This window comes from Bactrocera oleae, chromosome 3, assembly GCF_042242935.1.
Source record: "Bactrocera oleae isolate idBacOlea1 chromosome 3, idBacOlea1, whole genome shotgun sequence".
NCBI classification, from domain to species: Eukaryota; Metazoa; Arthropoda; class Insecta; order Diptera; family Tephritidae; genus Bactrocera; species Bactrocera oleae.
In genome coordinates, this window is record NC_091537.1 from 71,986,528 (window position 1) to 72,004,049 (window position 17,522).

Below are 17,522 nucleotides of genomic sequence, written 5' to 3' on the forward strand. Positions count from 1 at the left end.
TCTCTCTCTCTCTCTCTTTTGAATGTCTTTGCAGAACTTATTTTGGTTTTTATGGCAGAAGTTTGGATTGCTGCAGTTAATGTGCAACAGCTCAGCCAGCAGTATTGAAGAGCGACGCAACAACAACAATACCAACACTACTGCAACAACAACTATCACAGCTATAAAAGAAGACTAAGCATACAAACACAAAAGCGCCAAGTTGCCAAAGAAACTAGAAAATAAAGGAAGTACAACAACAACCACCACAAGTAAACGAAGCAGAATCGAAAGAATCAACAACAACAAGAAACCAACAAAAACTGGCATACAAAAGAGTATAATACTATATAAGTAGCAATAGTTAATGCAAATAAAGCGACCATAAGCGCATGCAACAACAACAACAATACGAAAAGTAGTAAAATCGTACAGCAACATAAAAACAACAGCAAAGAAAGCAGAAAAGGCGTATAACAAAATATCAACAACAAAGACAACAACAACAACAATACGCAAAGTAGTAAAATCGTACAACAAAATATCAACAACAACAACGAAACCTGTGAAAGCGTACAGCAAAATAAAAAGAGCTTACGCTTGGACACCTGCAACTCGCTGGATTCAGGCGCTGCGTGCAACTCCAATGGCCACAGCTGCAAAGCTAAACAAATAAAGAAAGAGATAAAAAAAGTTTAATAAAAATCCGCGGCAACTGCACAGCGCAGCAACGAAGTGGCATTAGTAGTTGCTGCCTACACACAACGCTTGCTGCGGTAGATTTAGCCCATATCTACATACACTCACACGCCCATATATGCGCACTCATACATATGCGTGCAATTACAGTTAGCATAAAACGCGCCACTTTTTTCACTTTCGCGCGCCTCTTCGCCTATCTGACTAACGCTCATTGCATTACTCCTACTCGCTGGCCATAAGCGCATTGGCCGCGCCAAAGTCTCACCAACACCTACACCACCAGCACCATCATCATGGGTCAGTTTAAATGTTGCTGCGTAGGCACTTTGTGGAGTAATGTTTTTCTACTACTCATCACAATCGGCTACCGGAGCGGAAGCGGCAGTGGTACGCTCGTGTTTGCACAAGGTAAGAGTCAAAAAATATACACACACATACATCCGTACACGCATACATGTGCATTCATTACAAAATGTTAACGCCATCGTCGCCATGTGTGGCCTTTTATATGCTTACGCGGGCAAAATGGAAAATGCAAGCAATTGCTTATGTACTAACACACATTATATTTACTATATACATATATACATACTTATATGTATACATACACGAACACGCATAAGCGGGTTTAGACACATATTCATGCGCATGGAAAATTTCATTTGAAAATTGTAGACAAATATTTGAGGCACATTTTTTTCAACATTTTGTGTAAGTGAAATTAAATAGTATAGACCAGCAACAGAAGCGAAAAAAATTAAAAAAATTGTGAGAAATATGTAGTGAGACTATTTGTGGATCACTCCCTATATAGCTGATTTATTTATTAGTTATCTGTTATTAGTTCGATTGGAGAAAGGAAGTACATATTTATATAATAAAACTTACTTACTTTGAAGGTTATTCATTAGACTGACTCTACCTCTAACGAAATAACTAAATTTACATTAACCCTAAAGATTATTAAAAAATTTAAAAAAAATATATATACTCTTCACAAATAGAAAAAATTTCTTACATGAACTTTATTTTGATCGGTCCGTTTGTAAGGCAGATATATGCTATAGTGTCTCGATCTCAAAAATTTCTTCGGAGATTACACCGTTGCTAAGGGCAATAACCCACGATGATGAAGATATCTCGTCAAATGAAAAAGCTTTTTATACAAGAACTTTATTCCCATCACTCAGTTTGTATGACAGCTACAATATATGCCATAGTGGTCCGATATCGAAAGTTCCGGCAAACGGGCAGCTTCTTGGTGAGAAAAAGACGGATTCAAAATTTCAGATCGATTTCTCTAAATTAAGAGACTAGTTCGTATATATACAAACGCATAGACGGACATGGCTAAATCGACTTAGCTCGTCACGTTGATCATTTATATACATTTTATAGGGTCACTGACGTTTTATTTTGTGTTTGTGGTGCTACAAACATCGTGGCAAACTTAGTATACCCTGTTCAGGGTATAACAAGAAAACATTGAAGCTTTTATTATACAAACTTTTGCAAATACAAAAGATTACTTACATTATCTTGATATCCTTCAGTATGTATGTGATCTGTGTGCTACAGTGATTCGATTTAACAAATTCTTTGGATATTGCAACAATGCCTTAGATAACAACCCATGCGAAATTTCGGGAAGATATCTCATCAACCGTAAAAGTTTTCCTTACAATCCCTTGATTTCGATCGTTCAATTTGTATGGCAACTTGTCGGATATCAGCAGTTTCGACGAATGACCAGCTTCTTAGAGCGAAAAGGACGTGTGCAAAATTTCAGAGCGATATTTAAAAAACTGTTTGTATATATACAGACAGACGGATATGGCAAAATCGACTCAGGTCGTCATGCTGATAATTTATATTATATATTTTATAGGATTTCCGGCGTTTCCTTTTGGGTGTTACAAACATCGTGGCAAACTTAACCTGTTCATACTCATGCGGATAAAATAGTATACAAAAAGCTTTTCATAGAACATACCCTTCAAGACTCGTATCACGGTCCATAAAATACCCGTAATCGGAAATTAATAAGGTATTATAACAAAGCGGCTAATTAGAACTCGCAGTATGGAAGGAAATATGCGCTTTAAAAGATTTTAAAAAGTAGGCGTGATCCCATACCCTAATGTATATATCTCACAAACCGCTAAAGCTGCATGAACCAAGCTTGCTGAGAACGACTACCACAGCACGTCCTGAAGTAGTGTGAAAATGGCTTAAATCGGATAATAACCATGCACTCTACCCCATTTAATGGGATAAATATGTCGGAAACATTAAATTTCAAATTCTATTATAAAGACCAACCACATAGGAGGTTGTGTCTCAATTTTTTAATGGGTATGGCACCACGCATCATTAGATGAAATCCCATATCACGACTATGTGATATTCTTGTATTTCACTGTGAAAATCGGTCTACAATTACGCCTACCTCTCATATATCAGATTCTTAAATTACATCTGAATCTTTCATTTTACAATATATACATAAAACAAGCACCAATGAGGATATAGGAACAACACTTTGTAGAAATATTGTTCTTTCAAAGTATGCCATTATTGATCTGAAAACGGACTATGAATATTTAAGCCGACACATAACAAATATGTAGACCACAGTGCCTATAACTTACTTTATACAAAAAATATCGGTCATTTTGTGATATATATATTTACGAAATTTAAGGAGCATCTTACCTGGTAATAATGCCTGTGTCAATATGTGGTAAAATAGGATCAATAGTTCCCCTTGACGCAATATAGCCAATACAGCGACTTCCCATTTCCCAACCGTTAATTTTTGACAATTATGCAACATTTTAACCGAATTTAGTGGACATGTTTTTCTTAACAAATCATGCTCTACCGCTGAAAATTAATGATATTGGTCTAGACCTTAATCTCCATATACTTTATATTGTAACGGATTTCTCGATGAATCGTCTATCTATAACTCACTCTTGAGTTCGATCACTGGATTGTTAAATAAAAGTCCCAATTTAATGGCTATACACTTATCTTTATTTGTAATTCTAACAACTTAACACTTATTGCTCGATATTCGGGTTTACAACTTATTGCTTATAGCTTAATTGCTTTTTATACGAAAACACTCTAATTAGAACTGTGTATGCTGCACAATCCGGCAACCCTTACATAGTACATCTTTAAGAACAGTTCGCTACTAGAACATTCTGGCAACCACGAATTCGCTGTCTAGTTGATCCCGGCAGTTTATCGTTGATTCTGATTTGTTCTGGTATTCGTGTTCGTTACAATATACTTGTAATAATTTCCGACTATATGGTTAACCTTTTCCTGTTCTATTCAATATATTAAATTTAGCCCATTTTGGTTGAGTTTGTTTGACATACATATACTATTTCCTTTTAATGGATTAGGTTGATTTAAATATTAATATTTTGGACTGAAGTAAAATGCAGTAATGATACTAACTGAGTCTGAGACATAAAATAGGTGTTAATAATGTACAATTTATGTTGTAAAATATATTATATTACATGAATAGTAGCCTTGGAAATAGTTCACAAGTTAGTATCAACCAAAATTTCACATGAAATATCCACTCTCACTCTCGGGCACTCCCTGTGTTGTTGTTTTGCGAGGTTAAGAGCCAGCTATTACTCTAAAAACACTGGTTACATTTTTCAAAAAACAACTCCCGGATGATTAAAAAGGAATCGTATCTGGGTTGGTATGGAGTCCATCAGGGTAGATAAGAAAATCATCAGAATTATCAATATCAGAATAATCGGATGTCTTTTTCTGACCACATTAGAGGAGCAAGTTTTCATAAGTTTTAGCAGTACTTAATAAACAAGAGCGTTGGTCCTACTATTTGGATAATAGCTATATTCCGGCTTTAACACGGGTCAACTTTCGTATTTATCGTATATAGGAAAGGTCGAAGTATCTTAGTCACTCGGCTTAAGAGATAAAGGTACATATTTATTCTCTTCTCCATACCTATTTAATTATAAATAAATAAAGTAAAAAAGAATGTTGTAAGTAATCCAAAATCGTTTTATGATTTCGTCAACTCCAAACGCAGGATTTCCAAATTTTCGTCTGCGATGAAATAAAAACCCATCACTTCAAGTGATAATGTTATTATATCCAATATGTTTGCAGAATTTTTCAAGTCAAACTACCGAATAATTCTTCCAAAACTTTTTCTTATCAGCAAGTGCTGTGTTCGAATACTTTAATTAACGCTCCAATTATTTCTGAAGAAGACGTCCTACTTAATTTAAATAAGTTGAAACCATCTTTCGGTTACGCCCCAGACATGACACCCTCATGCTTCCTAAAAAATAACCCCTCACCCTCATGCTTCCCAAATATATTTACTTGCCTTTGACAAGGATATTTAATTTGCTCTCTTAAACACGGTATATTTCCTTCAATATGGAAACAGTCATTTATAATCCCTTTGCATAAAAGTGGATTTAGATCCAACATTGAAAACTATAGAGGTATCGCAAAACTATCGGTTATACCTAAACTTTTTGAAGCTATCATCACTGACCATATAACCTTTTCGATTTCTCCATTAATTTCCTCATCTCAGCATGGATTTCGTAAAGGGAATTCGACTATAACAAACTTACTTGAATTTGTAAACCATGTATCATTGAGTTTTAGGGAACATAAGCATGCGAATGTTATATACACAGACTTTAGCAAAGCTTTCGATAAAGTAAACCTCTCGATTCTCATACATAAACTTGATCTGCTGGGCTTTCAGCCAAGATTCCTTCAATGGGTATCTTCCTATCTTTATAATAGAAAACAACAAGTGATATTTGAGGACACACCTTCAGATACAATTAATGTTTCTTCAGGTGTTCCGCAAGATAGTCATCTTGGCCCGATTCTGTTCTTGTTGTTTATTAACGATATCTCTTCAGTAAGTGAATTCTCAAAAATTTTATTATACGCTGACAACGTAAAGCTTTTTAAATCATACAGTTCAACTGAGGAAAGGTGTCTGTTGCAAACAGACTTAAACAATATGGTTGCATGGTGTGATAGAAATGATTTGCCATTGAATCTCAACAAATGTAAGACGATGTGATTTTCCCGTAGATCTGTGCACCCCTCTTCTTATGTAATAAAACACCATATTCTGGAACAAGTTTTTAACTATGTTGATTTGGGAGTTAATATGGACCCTAAGCTTAATTTTGGTCTTCATATTGATACCATGGTCTCGAAAGCAAAAGCTGTCCTCAGTTTTGTTAAGCGTTGGTCAAAAGAATTTAGAGATCTGTATATTACTAAAACACTTTATACAACTTTGGTTAGACCTACAAGTATATTGGAATATGGCTCTGATGTATGGAACCCTAACTACCAAACCCATTCTGACAAGTTAGAGTATGTTCAAAAACAATTTTTACTTTTCGCCTTAGTGCATTTCCTATGGGATTCTAGGGTAAGTCTACCTCCATACACTAGTCGTTAAAAACTTATTAATCTACATACATTTTCTAGTCGTAGGAAAATGCTTGGCATAATATTCTTAGTGAAAATCTTGAATGGAACAGTTTGCAGTTCTTTTCTCCTGTCTGTTTAAATTTAATATCCCAGTTCGCTTTTCGAGGCAGTTCAGACCTTTACTGTTAAAATCATGTAGATCAAATTTTTGAACTAAACGAACCATTCCTCATCCCTCTGAGAACTCTGGACCCGGGAGGAATTGAATAACTTTAAATTTTCGATACATTTTTCTTTTGAGATCAAGTACAATATAAAGAGAAAAAAAGTTGAACTTAGTTCTTTACTCAGTGACCATAATCGCTTATCTATTGATTTAAAGACTCAAATTTTATTGAACATCTCAGATAGCATTAAAGGCACGCGAGCTTGTAGGCGTTTCCACAAATAAACTATGACCGACTCGTCTCAATCTATCTAAGATGATCGAAAAATAAGGAGTCTTTCTAAAAACTTATACATGGTTATGAGGATATGTCTGATATATGAGTGTGAATTTCGTATATCTTTTTAGTTCACAAACACTGCAAAGTCTCATAATAGTTGGTAAATAACATTGTGAATGCGGCACCTATAGGTTCATCGACCGTTCTCCTGTCTGTCAAGAAATCTATTACATTGTCATTCTTTTTTGAAATACACGGAAAGGTGCGTAAAAAAAGGTAAACATAAGTCTCTTATATATAATCTTATAAAAATTACAAGGGAAGTGTAACTTGAAGAAGAAGAAGAGAGTGCACTCAATCGCCGAAGAGGGACATTTATGCGAAATATTTCCACTTTAAAGTTTCATAGCTTGAATGCAGCGTAATTGAGCGCTTGCAAAGTGCATTAGATATGAGAATTATGCAGCCATTGTTGTTGTAGTTTATCATCTACTGTTGTCAGCAAATTTATTTGTGCCACACATGTGCTTTGCGCATTTAACCCTCCATTTTCACTTGACGCAACGAAACACACACACATACACACATATAGACATTTGAATGCATTTAACACACGCTGCTCCATATAATTCTCACGTTCACAATCCATTCAACCAAGCAACTAACCAAACGGGCTGTCATCACTTCCATTTGCAGGCCATAATCAACCAGATGAGCCGGAGCCGGAGTTCTTGGCGCAATTGACCAACTTTTCAGTGCCGCAAGGGCGCGATGTCTCATTCACGTGCGTGGTCAACAACTTGGGCCAGTATCGGGTAAGTAGCTGCATTCGCCACATATTCTAAGCTTTATAAGTATAACGGACGGTGTAAGGCACTAGTAGATAAGTGGGTATATCTATGTATATATATATATTATATACATGTCTGTATCAAAAGTGAGGGTCATCTGCTGCTCAGAGCCAGAGTACATGGCCATATATGTATGTTTGTATGTATGCTTTTAGTGTGAGGGAGTGTGTAGCATGTCGCTATGTGTGTGTCTGCCCAGGGGCTAGCATTGCAATAAATTATTTTGCACTCTCAAGTGCAGAGCACGTTCACTCCCGTTCGGTGGGTGGTAATATTTATGTATGCGATTGTGGAAGTGTGTGAAGAAACGAACGCAACTGACCTTAACGTAGTCTTTTGGGTGCAATAGTAGTCGTCGTAGAAATTGGAAGCTCACGTACCATGGCTACATATACTTCATGAAATATACTTGTATGTATTGTGCACGAATTTGTAGTGTATTGATGAAATGAAAAGAAAGAATGTACTACGCTTCTATAGAATATTTTTAACGGTTTTAATGGAAGAAAATTAAATTAGATACGCGAAGAAATAACTGTGTTTTCTTCCTCTCATGTTTAACCGTCAGTTGCTGAGTGTAGTTCGGTATCTTAAGTCTGTTGAGCTATTTTTGCTGTTAAAGAACCATACGACCTAATGGTAAATAGAAAAGAGAACATAACATCAATAAAAAAATGCGCTGATTCTTGTATAGTTGGAGCGTAAAAGGGTCGGTTACTGGGTAAATCGTGATCTTAAGCACTCCAAAAAATTCTTGAAATTATTTGAGACTTGGCATTTCTTTATAGATACTTCAAGTATTCGAGTTTGTTTTTGAAACGAAAAATGTTTGTTTTAAAACTCAATCAGTTTTCAGAGGTGGCTTAAAATCTGACGAATCTGTACCTCGCAGGTAAAGAAAAACATGACTACTGACTTTCCGTATCCTAACTTTACTAGCCTGTTTAACTGGGTGTTGATGCAATTTTCATTCAGTTTAAGGTTTAGTGTTAGATCTGTGAGATTCTCTTTTCTTTTATGACTTTGTAGAGACCACGTTATGCACTTTTTAAACATTAACATCTCATTAACATATATATATTACTGAATATTATTAATAATAAACCCAACGATTACCCTCCTCCCGCCCAACCGACGCGAGGGACGCAATCCGCATACGTGCGGAATTAGCCGAGTCAGAAAAGGCAAGAAGTTTTTTAAGCGTTGAGATCTAAAACTGCTCAGCTACAGAAACAAAAATTTTAACAGCTAAGATTTATAGTTACAATATAATAAATTGTTACATTTTTATTAATTAAGAGAAAACAATAAAGTATTTTTAATTTCGAAAAGTGAGTCAGATATGTCAAATGTGCTGGAATGAGAATAAAAATTATGACATATACGGCGGAATGGCTCGTTTAGTTCAAAATTTGATCTACATGATTTTAGCAGTAAAGGTCTAAACTGCCTCGAAAGGCGCACCGGGATATTAAATTTAATTTCAGACAGGAGAAAAGAACTGCAAACTGTTCTATTCAAAAGTTTCACTAAGAATATTATGCCAAGCATTTCCCTACGACTAGAAAGTGTAGATAGATTAATAAGTTTTAAACGACTAGTGTATGGAGGTAGACTTACCCTAGCATCCCATCGGAAATGCACTAAGGCCAAAAGTAAAAATTGAATTTGAACATACTCTAACTTGTCAGAATGGGTTTGGTAGTTAGGATTCCATACCACAGAGCCATATTCCAATATACTTGTAGGTCTAACCAAAGTTGTATAAAGTGTTTTAGTAATATACGGATCTCTAAATTCTTTAGACCAACGTTTAACAAAACTGAGGACAGCTTTTACTTTCAAGACCATGGTATCAATATGAAGACCAAAATTAAGCTTAGGGTCCATATTAACTCCCAAATCAACATAGTTAAAAACTTGCTCTAGAATATGGTGTTTTATTACATAAGAAGAGGGGTGCACAGATCTACGGGAAAAGCACATCGTCTTACATTTAAAAAGCTTTACGTCGTCAGCGTATAATAAAATTTTTGAGAATTCTATTACTGAAGAGATATCGTTAATAAACAACTAGAACAGAATCGGGCCAAGATGACTACCTTGCGGAACGTTGTGTTCTATTATAAAGATAGGAAGCTACTTATTGAAGAAATCTTGGCTGAAAGCCCAGCAAATCAAGTTTATGTGTGAGAATCGAGATATTTACTTTATCGAAAGCTTTGCTATAGTCTGTGTATATAACATCCGTATGCTTATGTTCCCTGAAACCCAATGATACATGGTTTACAAATTCAAGTAAGTTTGTTATAGTCGAATTCCCTTTACGGGGGAATCCATGCTGAGATGAGGAAATTAACGGAGAAATCGAAAAGGTTATATGGTCAGTGATGATAGCTTCAAAAAGTTTAGGTATAACTGATAGTTTTGCGATACCTCTATAGTTTTCAATGTTGGATCTAAATCCACTTTTATGCAAAGGGATTATAAATGACTGTTTCCATATTGAAGGAAATATACCGTGTTTAAGAGAGCAAATTAAATATCCTTGTCAAAGGCAAGTAAATATATTTGGGAAGCATGAGGGTGAGGGGTTATTTTTTAGGAAGCATGAGGGTGTTAATTAAAGTATTCGAACACAGCACTTGCTGATAAGAAAAAGTTTTGGAAGAATTATTACAGTAGTTTGACTTGAAAAATTCTGCAAACATATTGGATATTATATCATTGTCACTTGAAATGATAGATTTGTATTTCATTGCGGACGGAAATTTGGAAATCCTGCGTTCGGAGTTGACGAAATCATAAAACGATTTTGGATTACTTACAATATTTTTTTTACTTTATTTAAGTAATTATTATAACATTTTTTGTTTAGGTCAAAATATTGTCGACGCAATAGAGAATACTTAGAATAGTCGACAAGTGAACCGGTTTTTTTAAAAGGTTTAAAGGCTCGAGTTTTTCTGTTTTTCAATTTATATAACTCTTTCGAAAACCACGGACTTATACTTTTGCTTTTATTAACAATTACTATTGGAACATACTTTTCAAATAATTTCATAATAATGTTATTAAAATGAGAGACGCTCAATTCAATGTCACCATTATAATTAGGCCATGTTATTGTAGAAAGTTCTGTATTTAACTTTTTAAAATTAGCTTTTGCAAAGTTAAACCGAGTACAGAAGCACGAAGTTTGATGATTATTATCCTGTACAATGCCTGAGATTTCGACAGATATTTCCAAAGCAGGATGATATGAGTCCTCTGGCAGAACAAGAGGATTACTCTGAATAACGGAACAATTTGCAGAGGTATCAACGTATACTAAATCTAAGCATTTACCAAATTTATTCGGAATCAAATTAATTTGGTTCAGACCCAACTCGGACATTTTTTCGAAAAACTCATTAAAACATGACCGATTGCAAATCGGCACGATATAGTCATCGAAAGGTTTCCGCGAAGCACACGGTAAATTAAAATCACATAATACAATTATTGAATCTGCATTATTTGCCATCGAGGTAGCACTATTTATTAAAGAAGCATGCTGCATGTATACAGATAAGTCCGAATGGGGTGGTATATAAGATAGGGTTAAATAAATAAAGCAACTATTAACGTATACTCTAATACATTTAAATTCAAATGAGTCGGTCCCTGGAACAAGAATATTTTCAGATGGGATAGAGGAATGTACGGCAAATAGAACACCTCCACCGATTCTGTTCAGTCGATCACATCTAAACATTTGAAATTCGCGGTTTAAAATCTCATTATCAAAAATGTGAGGTTTTAACCAAGTTTCTGTAAATCCAATTATATGGAAAATATTGTTATAAATTTCAATAGTATTTTCGATTAAGATATTTCTGTTTTGTCATCGAGAGTTGCTAAAAAAACTTACCCAATTTTAATCGTTTCTAAAATATAACATCTTACTTTTTGAAAACCCATTGTCTTGTTCAGACCCTATTAAAACGCCACACAAATTATGATGTAAAGGACGAAAATTAGTATATTTATTATAGGTATATTGAAAAGACTAGGTGAAGAAGTACTTTGCTTGATTGGTATGTATAACAAATAACTAACATTTACAAATGTGGGTACCAAACTTATAGAACTAAGCTTCTATGAACTTCGTTTTTTAATCACGAATCGAAGTTTGTAATATACTTCAATGATCTTGAATAATATCCAAGTTCATATATATATTTTAATTGAAGAATGTTTCATCATTATCCATAATTACCATATAGAGAACGTGGATTACAATAGTTAAACATACTGACTTCCATACAAAAAAAGGACACTGTATGGTGGAAGGGTGTAGCTGTTCTCCGAAATCAGGTAAATTCGTAATATGGTTATTTACATAGCTGTCTGGAACCATTACTTTTATTTTATCATGTTTTTACGTTTTTAACAAAAAAATTTGTTATAGTTTGCTTATATCCAACGCAATTTATCTATCCAATTCTCATATTAACAGAGCCTACGAATTTTACTCTTCACTAGGCATTTAACACTACAAATATTCTAAACAATTTCTCTTCAGCTTGACTTACAGCCGCCTGTGATTCCATCTTGTATATCAACATTATCACCTCACAACTCTAGAGAGTTCTTTTCGAAAGTTAATGATAGCAAGTGTTTGAAAAATGATGATGTGAAATTCTTAATGAAACTTGGTGAACATCTTCCTTGACAACCAAGCCACGCCCATAAAATACCATTAAACGAAAACTTTTACAGTGCCATAACTAAGCACCAAATTAAGATAAAAAAAAACTTTTATGGTATAGGAGATCGCAGTAGCAAGGGACACATGTAAGCTACAAATTTTTTAAAAGTGGGCGTGGCTTCCCTCCCTAAATGGTTTAGTGTAATTATCTTTCAAGCCGCTTTATATATATCAACCAAGCTTGCTGAGAAGAAGTCATTTTATCACCTTTTCAAACTTTGTGAAAATAGATAAAATCGGATAATAACCACACCCACTCCTCGAACTTAGCACTTCCTTACTTGTTTTTAAAAATTTATATATAGAAATATCTGACATATTTTTATCTGATTAGTTTTAGGGCATCCTTAGTCTCCTAAGGAGAGATTTTTTTAATTACTTGTTACAATATACAACTTCATCAGAAGCACAGGTTGGTTCAGAGAGGAGACAATAGAGTGAGGGAACAGTAGTATCGATGGTATCACAATGAGACTCCTATAGGCCTAAGTGCGTCGGCAGATAGCCCTACTACCTACCTACCTACCTACAATATAGTAATATACTTGCTTGGTTGGTCCATATGCTATTCATGAGAGAGTTTTCAATGTATTTATTAGAGTTGTGTGAGTAATTGAAGAACTGATAACCTCATGCGATTAAAAAATATTAGATGACAACAGTATATTACTAAGTATGGGTCGGTATGGTGGAATTTTATTTGATCACCCTGCAAACTTTTGATATGGTATGTTGGTGATGTTGTCTTCGCAGAAGCTACTTAATTACTTCGGCAGCAATTCATCGGTGTTTCAACGAATTTAAGTTCAGTGAAGGAGCACTGAATCTAAGCAATCCACCTGAAGAACAGGAACGGTTTTTTAGTTTTAGTTTTCATGAAATCATGAACTTTGGCATCGGTTATTATCGAAGACAACTGTGCAATCTCCCAAGAAATTGTTTAATCAGATCACTATAGCATATAGCTGTCATACAAACTTACCCATCAAAATCAAGTTCTGTAAGAAATCTTTTGTATTTGTGAAGGCTTTTACATATAACTTTGGTGCGTTTTTATCTTTTTTTTTGCGATTTCAAGCGTTTTCTTAAATTTGCATTTCGGGTTGAAGAAGAGTTTAGTCTTAAGAAATTTCTTATTTGAAGAAAATAAAAGGATTCAGGACTTGGAATGAATTCGTTTAATAGTTGGTGGTTCATATTAACCCACAATAATACTTAATCTTCCCCCAACCTGCTTGTGTCTTAAATTTTGGCCAGACATCAAACAAAATTGATCACAAAACCATATTAAATTACACATTTGGGTAACAATTAAAATTTATTAAGTTTATACATATCGGGTTCTCCAATAGGAATGATATGATTTATGAGTGTCGTTTCGTCCATTTTTACAATGTCATAATCTGTATTTTTTTTTTCATTGTATTAAAAATGTTTACGATTTCATCAAGAAAAGATATATGCAAGAACAACGTTTACAAATTAATCAATTCTTTTATCAAAATAATCCTTCTTCAATTGCAACTTTTCGTGCCTTTTGTCATTTTATGACATCTTCGATGAGGCTCACTTTCATCTGGATGGTGCGGTAAATAAACAAAACTGTCGATTCTGGTGCGAATAAAATCCACATATTATTCATGAACAACCATTTCATTCACCTGAATTGACAGTTTGGTGTGGTTTTTGGTCTGGTGAAATCATCGGTCCATACTTCTTTCAAAATGAAGCTGGTGACACCGTTACTGTCAGGGGAGAGCGGTATAGATCGATGATAACCAACTTTTTATGGCCGCAATTGGAAAAAAATTGATCTTGACAACATCTGGTTTCAACCAGATGCACGTGCAACAACCGAATTATTGCGAGAAAGATTTGGAGATTCGTTAATTTCAAGAAATTGTGGCACTGAGTGGCCTCCAAGAAGTTGTGATTGAACACTACTAGACTACTTCTTATGGGGTTATTTGATCACGTGTCTTAAGCAATAAACCAGACTCTCTTCAAGCTTTAGAAGTCAATATTGAACGTGCTATTCATGACATATGACTTGATTTAGTAGAAAAAGTATTCGAAAATTGGATTTATCGAATTCGTTCCTACAAAAGCAGTCGTGGAGGCCATTAGAATGATGTTATATTCAGAACTTAATTGTATCGATTGTATTTCACAATAAATCAAAAAATATTTGAATTTTTTTAACAATTAGTGTGTATATTTTTTTTTTTAAATCATATCACTCTTATTGATACTTACTTTAGACTAGAAATGTATATTAAATATTTCAATGATTTAAACAATATTTTAAGTATAATATTTGATATTTATTGTTAAATTTCTATTAATTAAATCTCCATATTGTCAAATATTCAGCGTTGGCAATCATTCACGTACAAATAACTGCTCACACCACGAAATGATGATTTATGTAAATGGAAACTACATATAGCTAGACTTAAATATGCTCAATTATTACTTTGCATACTTCACAAAGTGCTTTTCTTTAATTAAAACCAATAATTTTTCAACCATGGATTTTGTGGTGAATGCAATTTTAAGAATGTATGATTTATTGGGACTTCGTCAACAGCTTCTAGCAAATTATTTTATTTGCAAACATGAAATATAACTTAGTTGTGGTTGACTTTTGTACTTATAAATGCTTTAAATTGAATGCATATATCCATCTTATTAATTGTCCTTGCAGCTTAAGATTCGCACACAAACAGACAGCATATTTGCACAAATCAACTTGAATAACAAATTTATTTTTTATTGCTGCAATTGTTTATATGCCGTAAGAAGATTTGTGCAATATATAGTTGCAAAGTGATCTATAAAACACTTTCAGACAGCTGCGTAATACTATTGTAAATAAAACTATAAATTTAATCATTTAATGCACCAGAACATCGAGTGAAAAGGATATTTACCGTAGCTTATATATATGTGTGTTTGTTTATGTAAAATAATACCTTTTAATGTACATACACACACTTGTGCAATTACATATATCGGGTATAAGTATGTGTCTAAATTGCGTGTGTAAATATGCTAAGATACATTATGTACACTTGTAGTTCTGTAAGGATCTGCTAATGAATACATCTACTAATTCACATAACCACAATCACTGAGGCAGAGAATAAAAACAGTGACGCAGAGTATTGTGCTTGAAATAATCCAAATAAAGGGTTTTCCAATAAGAGCGATATAATTTTTCAAACTGTTTATATTTAATGTACAATCGATACAATTAATTTCTGAATATAGCACGACTTCTTTTGCTGGAACGAATTCGATGAACCCAATTTTCGAATACTTTTTCCAAAAAAAATGTACGCTCGAAATTTTAAATAATTCGAGGAGTAGCGAGTATATGTAGACGATTATTATGACCATAAAATGTCAAAAGCGCCCGAAAAGTTGCAATTGGAGAACGATTATTTTGATAATAAAATTAAATAATTTGTAAATGTTGTTCTTGCGTATATCTTTCCATGGTGAAATTGTAAACATTACTGAATACAATGAAAAAAGCTGCAGATCATGACATATCACCCAATATTAAAAATGCCCTAAACGACACTTAGAAATCATATCATATCTAATAGAAAAAGCTTAATTATTCCAACCAAATAAATTTACATGCAAATTAATGTATAAACAGTTCAGGCATGAAATTCTCACATTCAAATACACTAGGGTGTCCGTTATTTCCCAAATGGATCCAACGTAAACTAATTCTTTATTTTCAATTTGAACCGTTGCGAAATAGTTTTATTTTTCCCAGGCATTATAGTTTCCTACTGCTCTCTTCAACAGCAGAAACCGCAAATAATAAATTGCACACTATTTGTTGATATAATAATTTAATACATACAAAAAAGCAGATAAAAGTACTCAAAAAACTTCCTCATATTTTTATGAGAATCTAAATTTTTTAAAAAGACTAAAAGTAGTTCCCTTGTTGTCCCGAATTGGCACTTTTGATCAGATATAAATTCAGTTCCTTTTTGGTTATGTAAGTCCAACTGTTGCGGGCTTGCTACCTAGGTTTGTGGTATATTATTATGGGTCCACTTGGAGTTCAATTTTAAGCAGTTGTGCTTCTCGCTTTTTGTTCATATTCACAGAAAGAAGGTATTTTTATTTCTACATCGACATAAGTATGTATAATTGCCACTAGTTTAGATTCGGCAACTTCCAAACCAGGGTGTTGCTTTTAAAAATACGTTCCAATTTGTATTAGTTTCTGGATAAATTACTCTGTACAGCTTGATCTACAGAAAACATTTCACGAAGAATATGAAGCCCCCAAGTTGCAGAAGTCTCACCAAATAGCAGTAAGCGGCAAACAAACGTCCTAAAAGTGGTTCTTCTAACTTTTTCTAACTCTTTCGAAATGTGTAATACTTAAACACACGAACAATTTTCAGAGTCAATGTATCCTTATGCTCTTTTAAGCTGTTGATTTAATGGAGTTATTTATGCGACTCCAGGCTATGCTTCTTCTAATTTATATGTCAGCATAAATATGTTTTGTGCGCACAAGCAAATGAATATATGGTGGCAGGGTTGTATAGGTATTTATGTATGTACATATGTTAATGTATATATAATGCTGGTGTAATTACAGGAAAAACATACTAAGTGCATTATTAACGAAAACGAGATCTAAGTATAAAATCAAGAAATTGTTTTTTTTTTCAAATTATTTTTTAAGAAACTGTTTTACTTTTTAAAATTTTCTAAATATAATTGTATTTAATAAAAATTCAATAAAAAACTAATTAAAGTCTATTAGGCAGATAATTAAACTCTGGCTCTTTGAATTTTTTAGTTAGATACATGTTTGCTTCTTTTACCAAACCGAAGCTCTCTCCGAATTCCGACAACTATAACAATCGACTTATTTGCTTTTATTTATTATCTCAAAACATACATACTGATATACATAACATAGTTTGGCTTAAAATACCTTAAAGATACATATAGTACTTAGGATAAGTGCTACACATGTGCAGTAATGTGGTAAATTTCTATGTTTATGCGCTGCTTTAACGTAATAAGCCATAAAATCTTAACTTGTACTTAAGTAAGCTTCTTTATGTGAAATTCTCTTGGCTTTATTCTATAAAGGAAACGTGTTTTGGGGCTTTTTAAGCACTATTAATATTATTTAGCGTGATGTAGTTCTGTATTATTATAGCTTGTACTATCTATTAATATAACATTAGTTCGCTTTACTTTACTCAACTTTTAAATCTCGAAATGAAGAAAGTAATTGAGAAAGATTAGAACATTTGGAAA

The 17,522-nt window shown here is 33.6% G+C and overlaps 1 protein-coding gene across 1 annotated transcript in view; it reads left to right on the forward strand.

Moving 5' to 3' along the window:
• The first annotated feature begins 482 nt into the window (after positions 1-482).
• The window catches only part of DIP-lambda (Dpr-interacting protein lambda), a 72,074-nt gene continuing 55,034 nt past the window's right edge, over positions 483-17,522 (forward strand). Inside the window, exons 1-2 of the mRNA XM_070106372.1 lie at positions 483-1,089; positions 7,302-7,420. Of these exons, the coding sequence (XP_069962473.1) occupies positions 975-1,089; positions 7,302-7,420 (234 nt within the window). The 5' untranslated portion in view covers positions 483-974. The remainder of the gene's footprint in view (positions 1,090-7,301; positions 7,421-17,522) is intronic.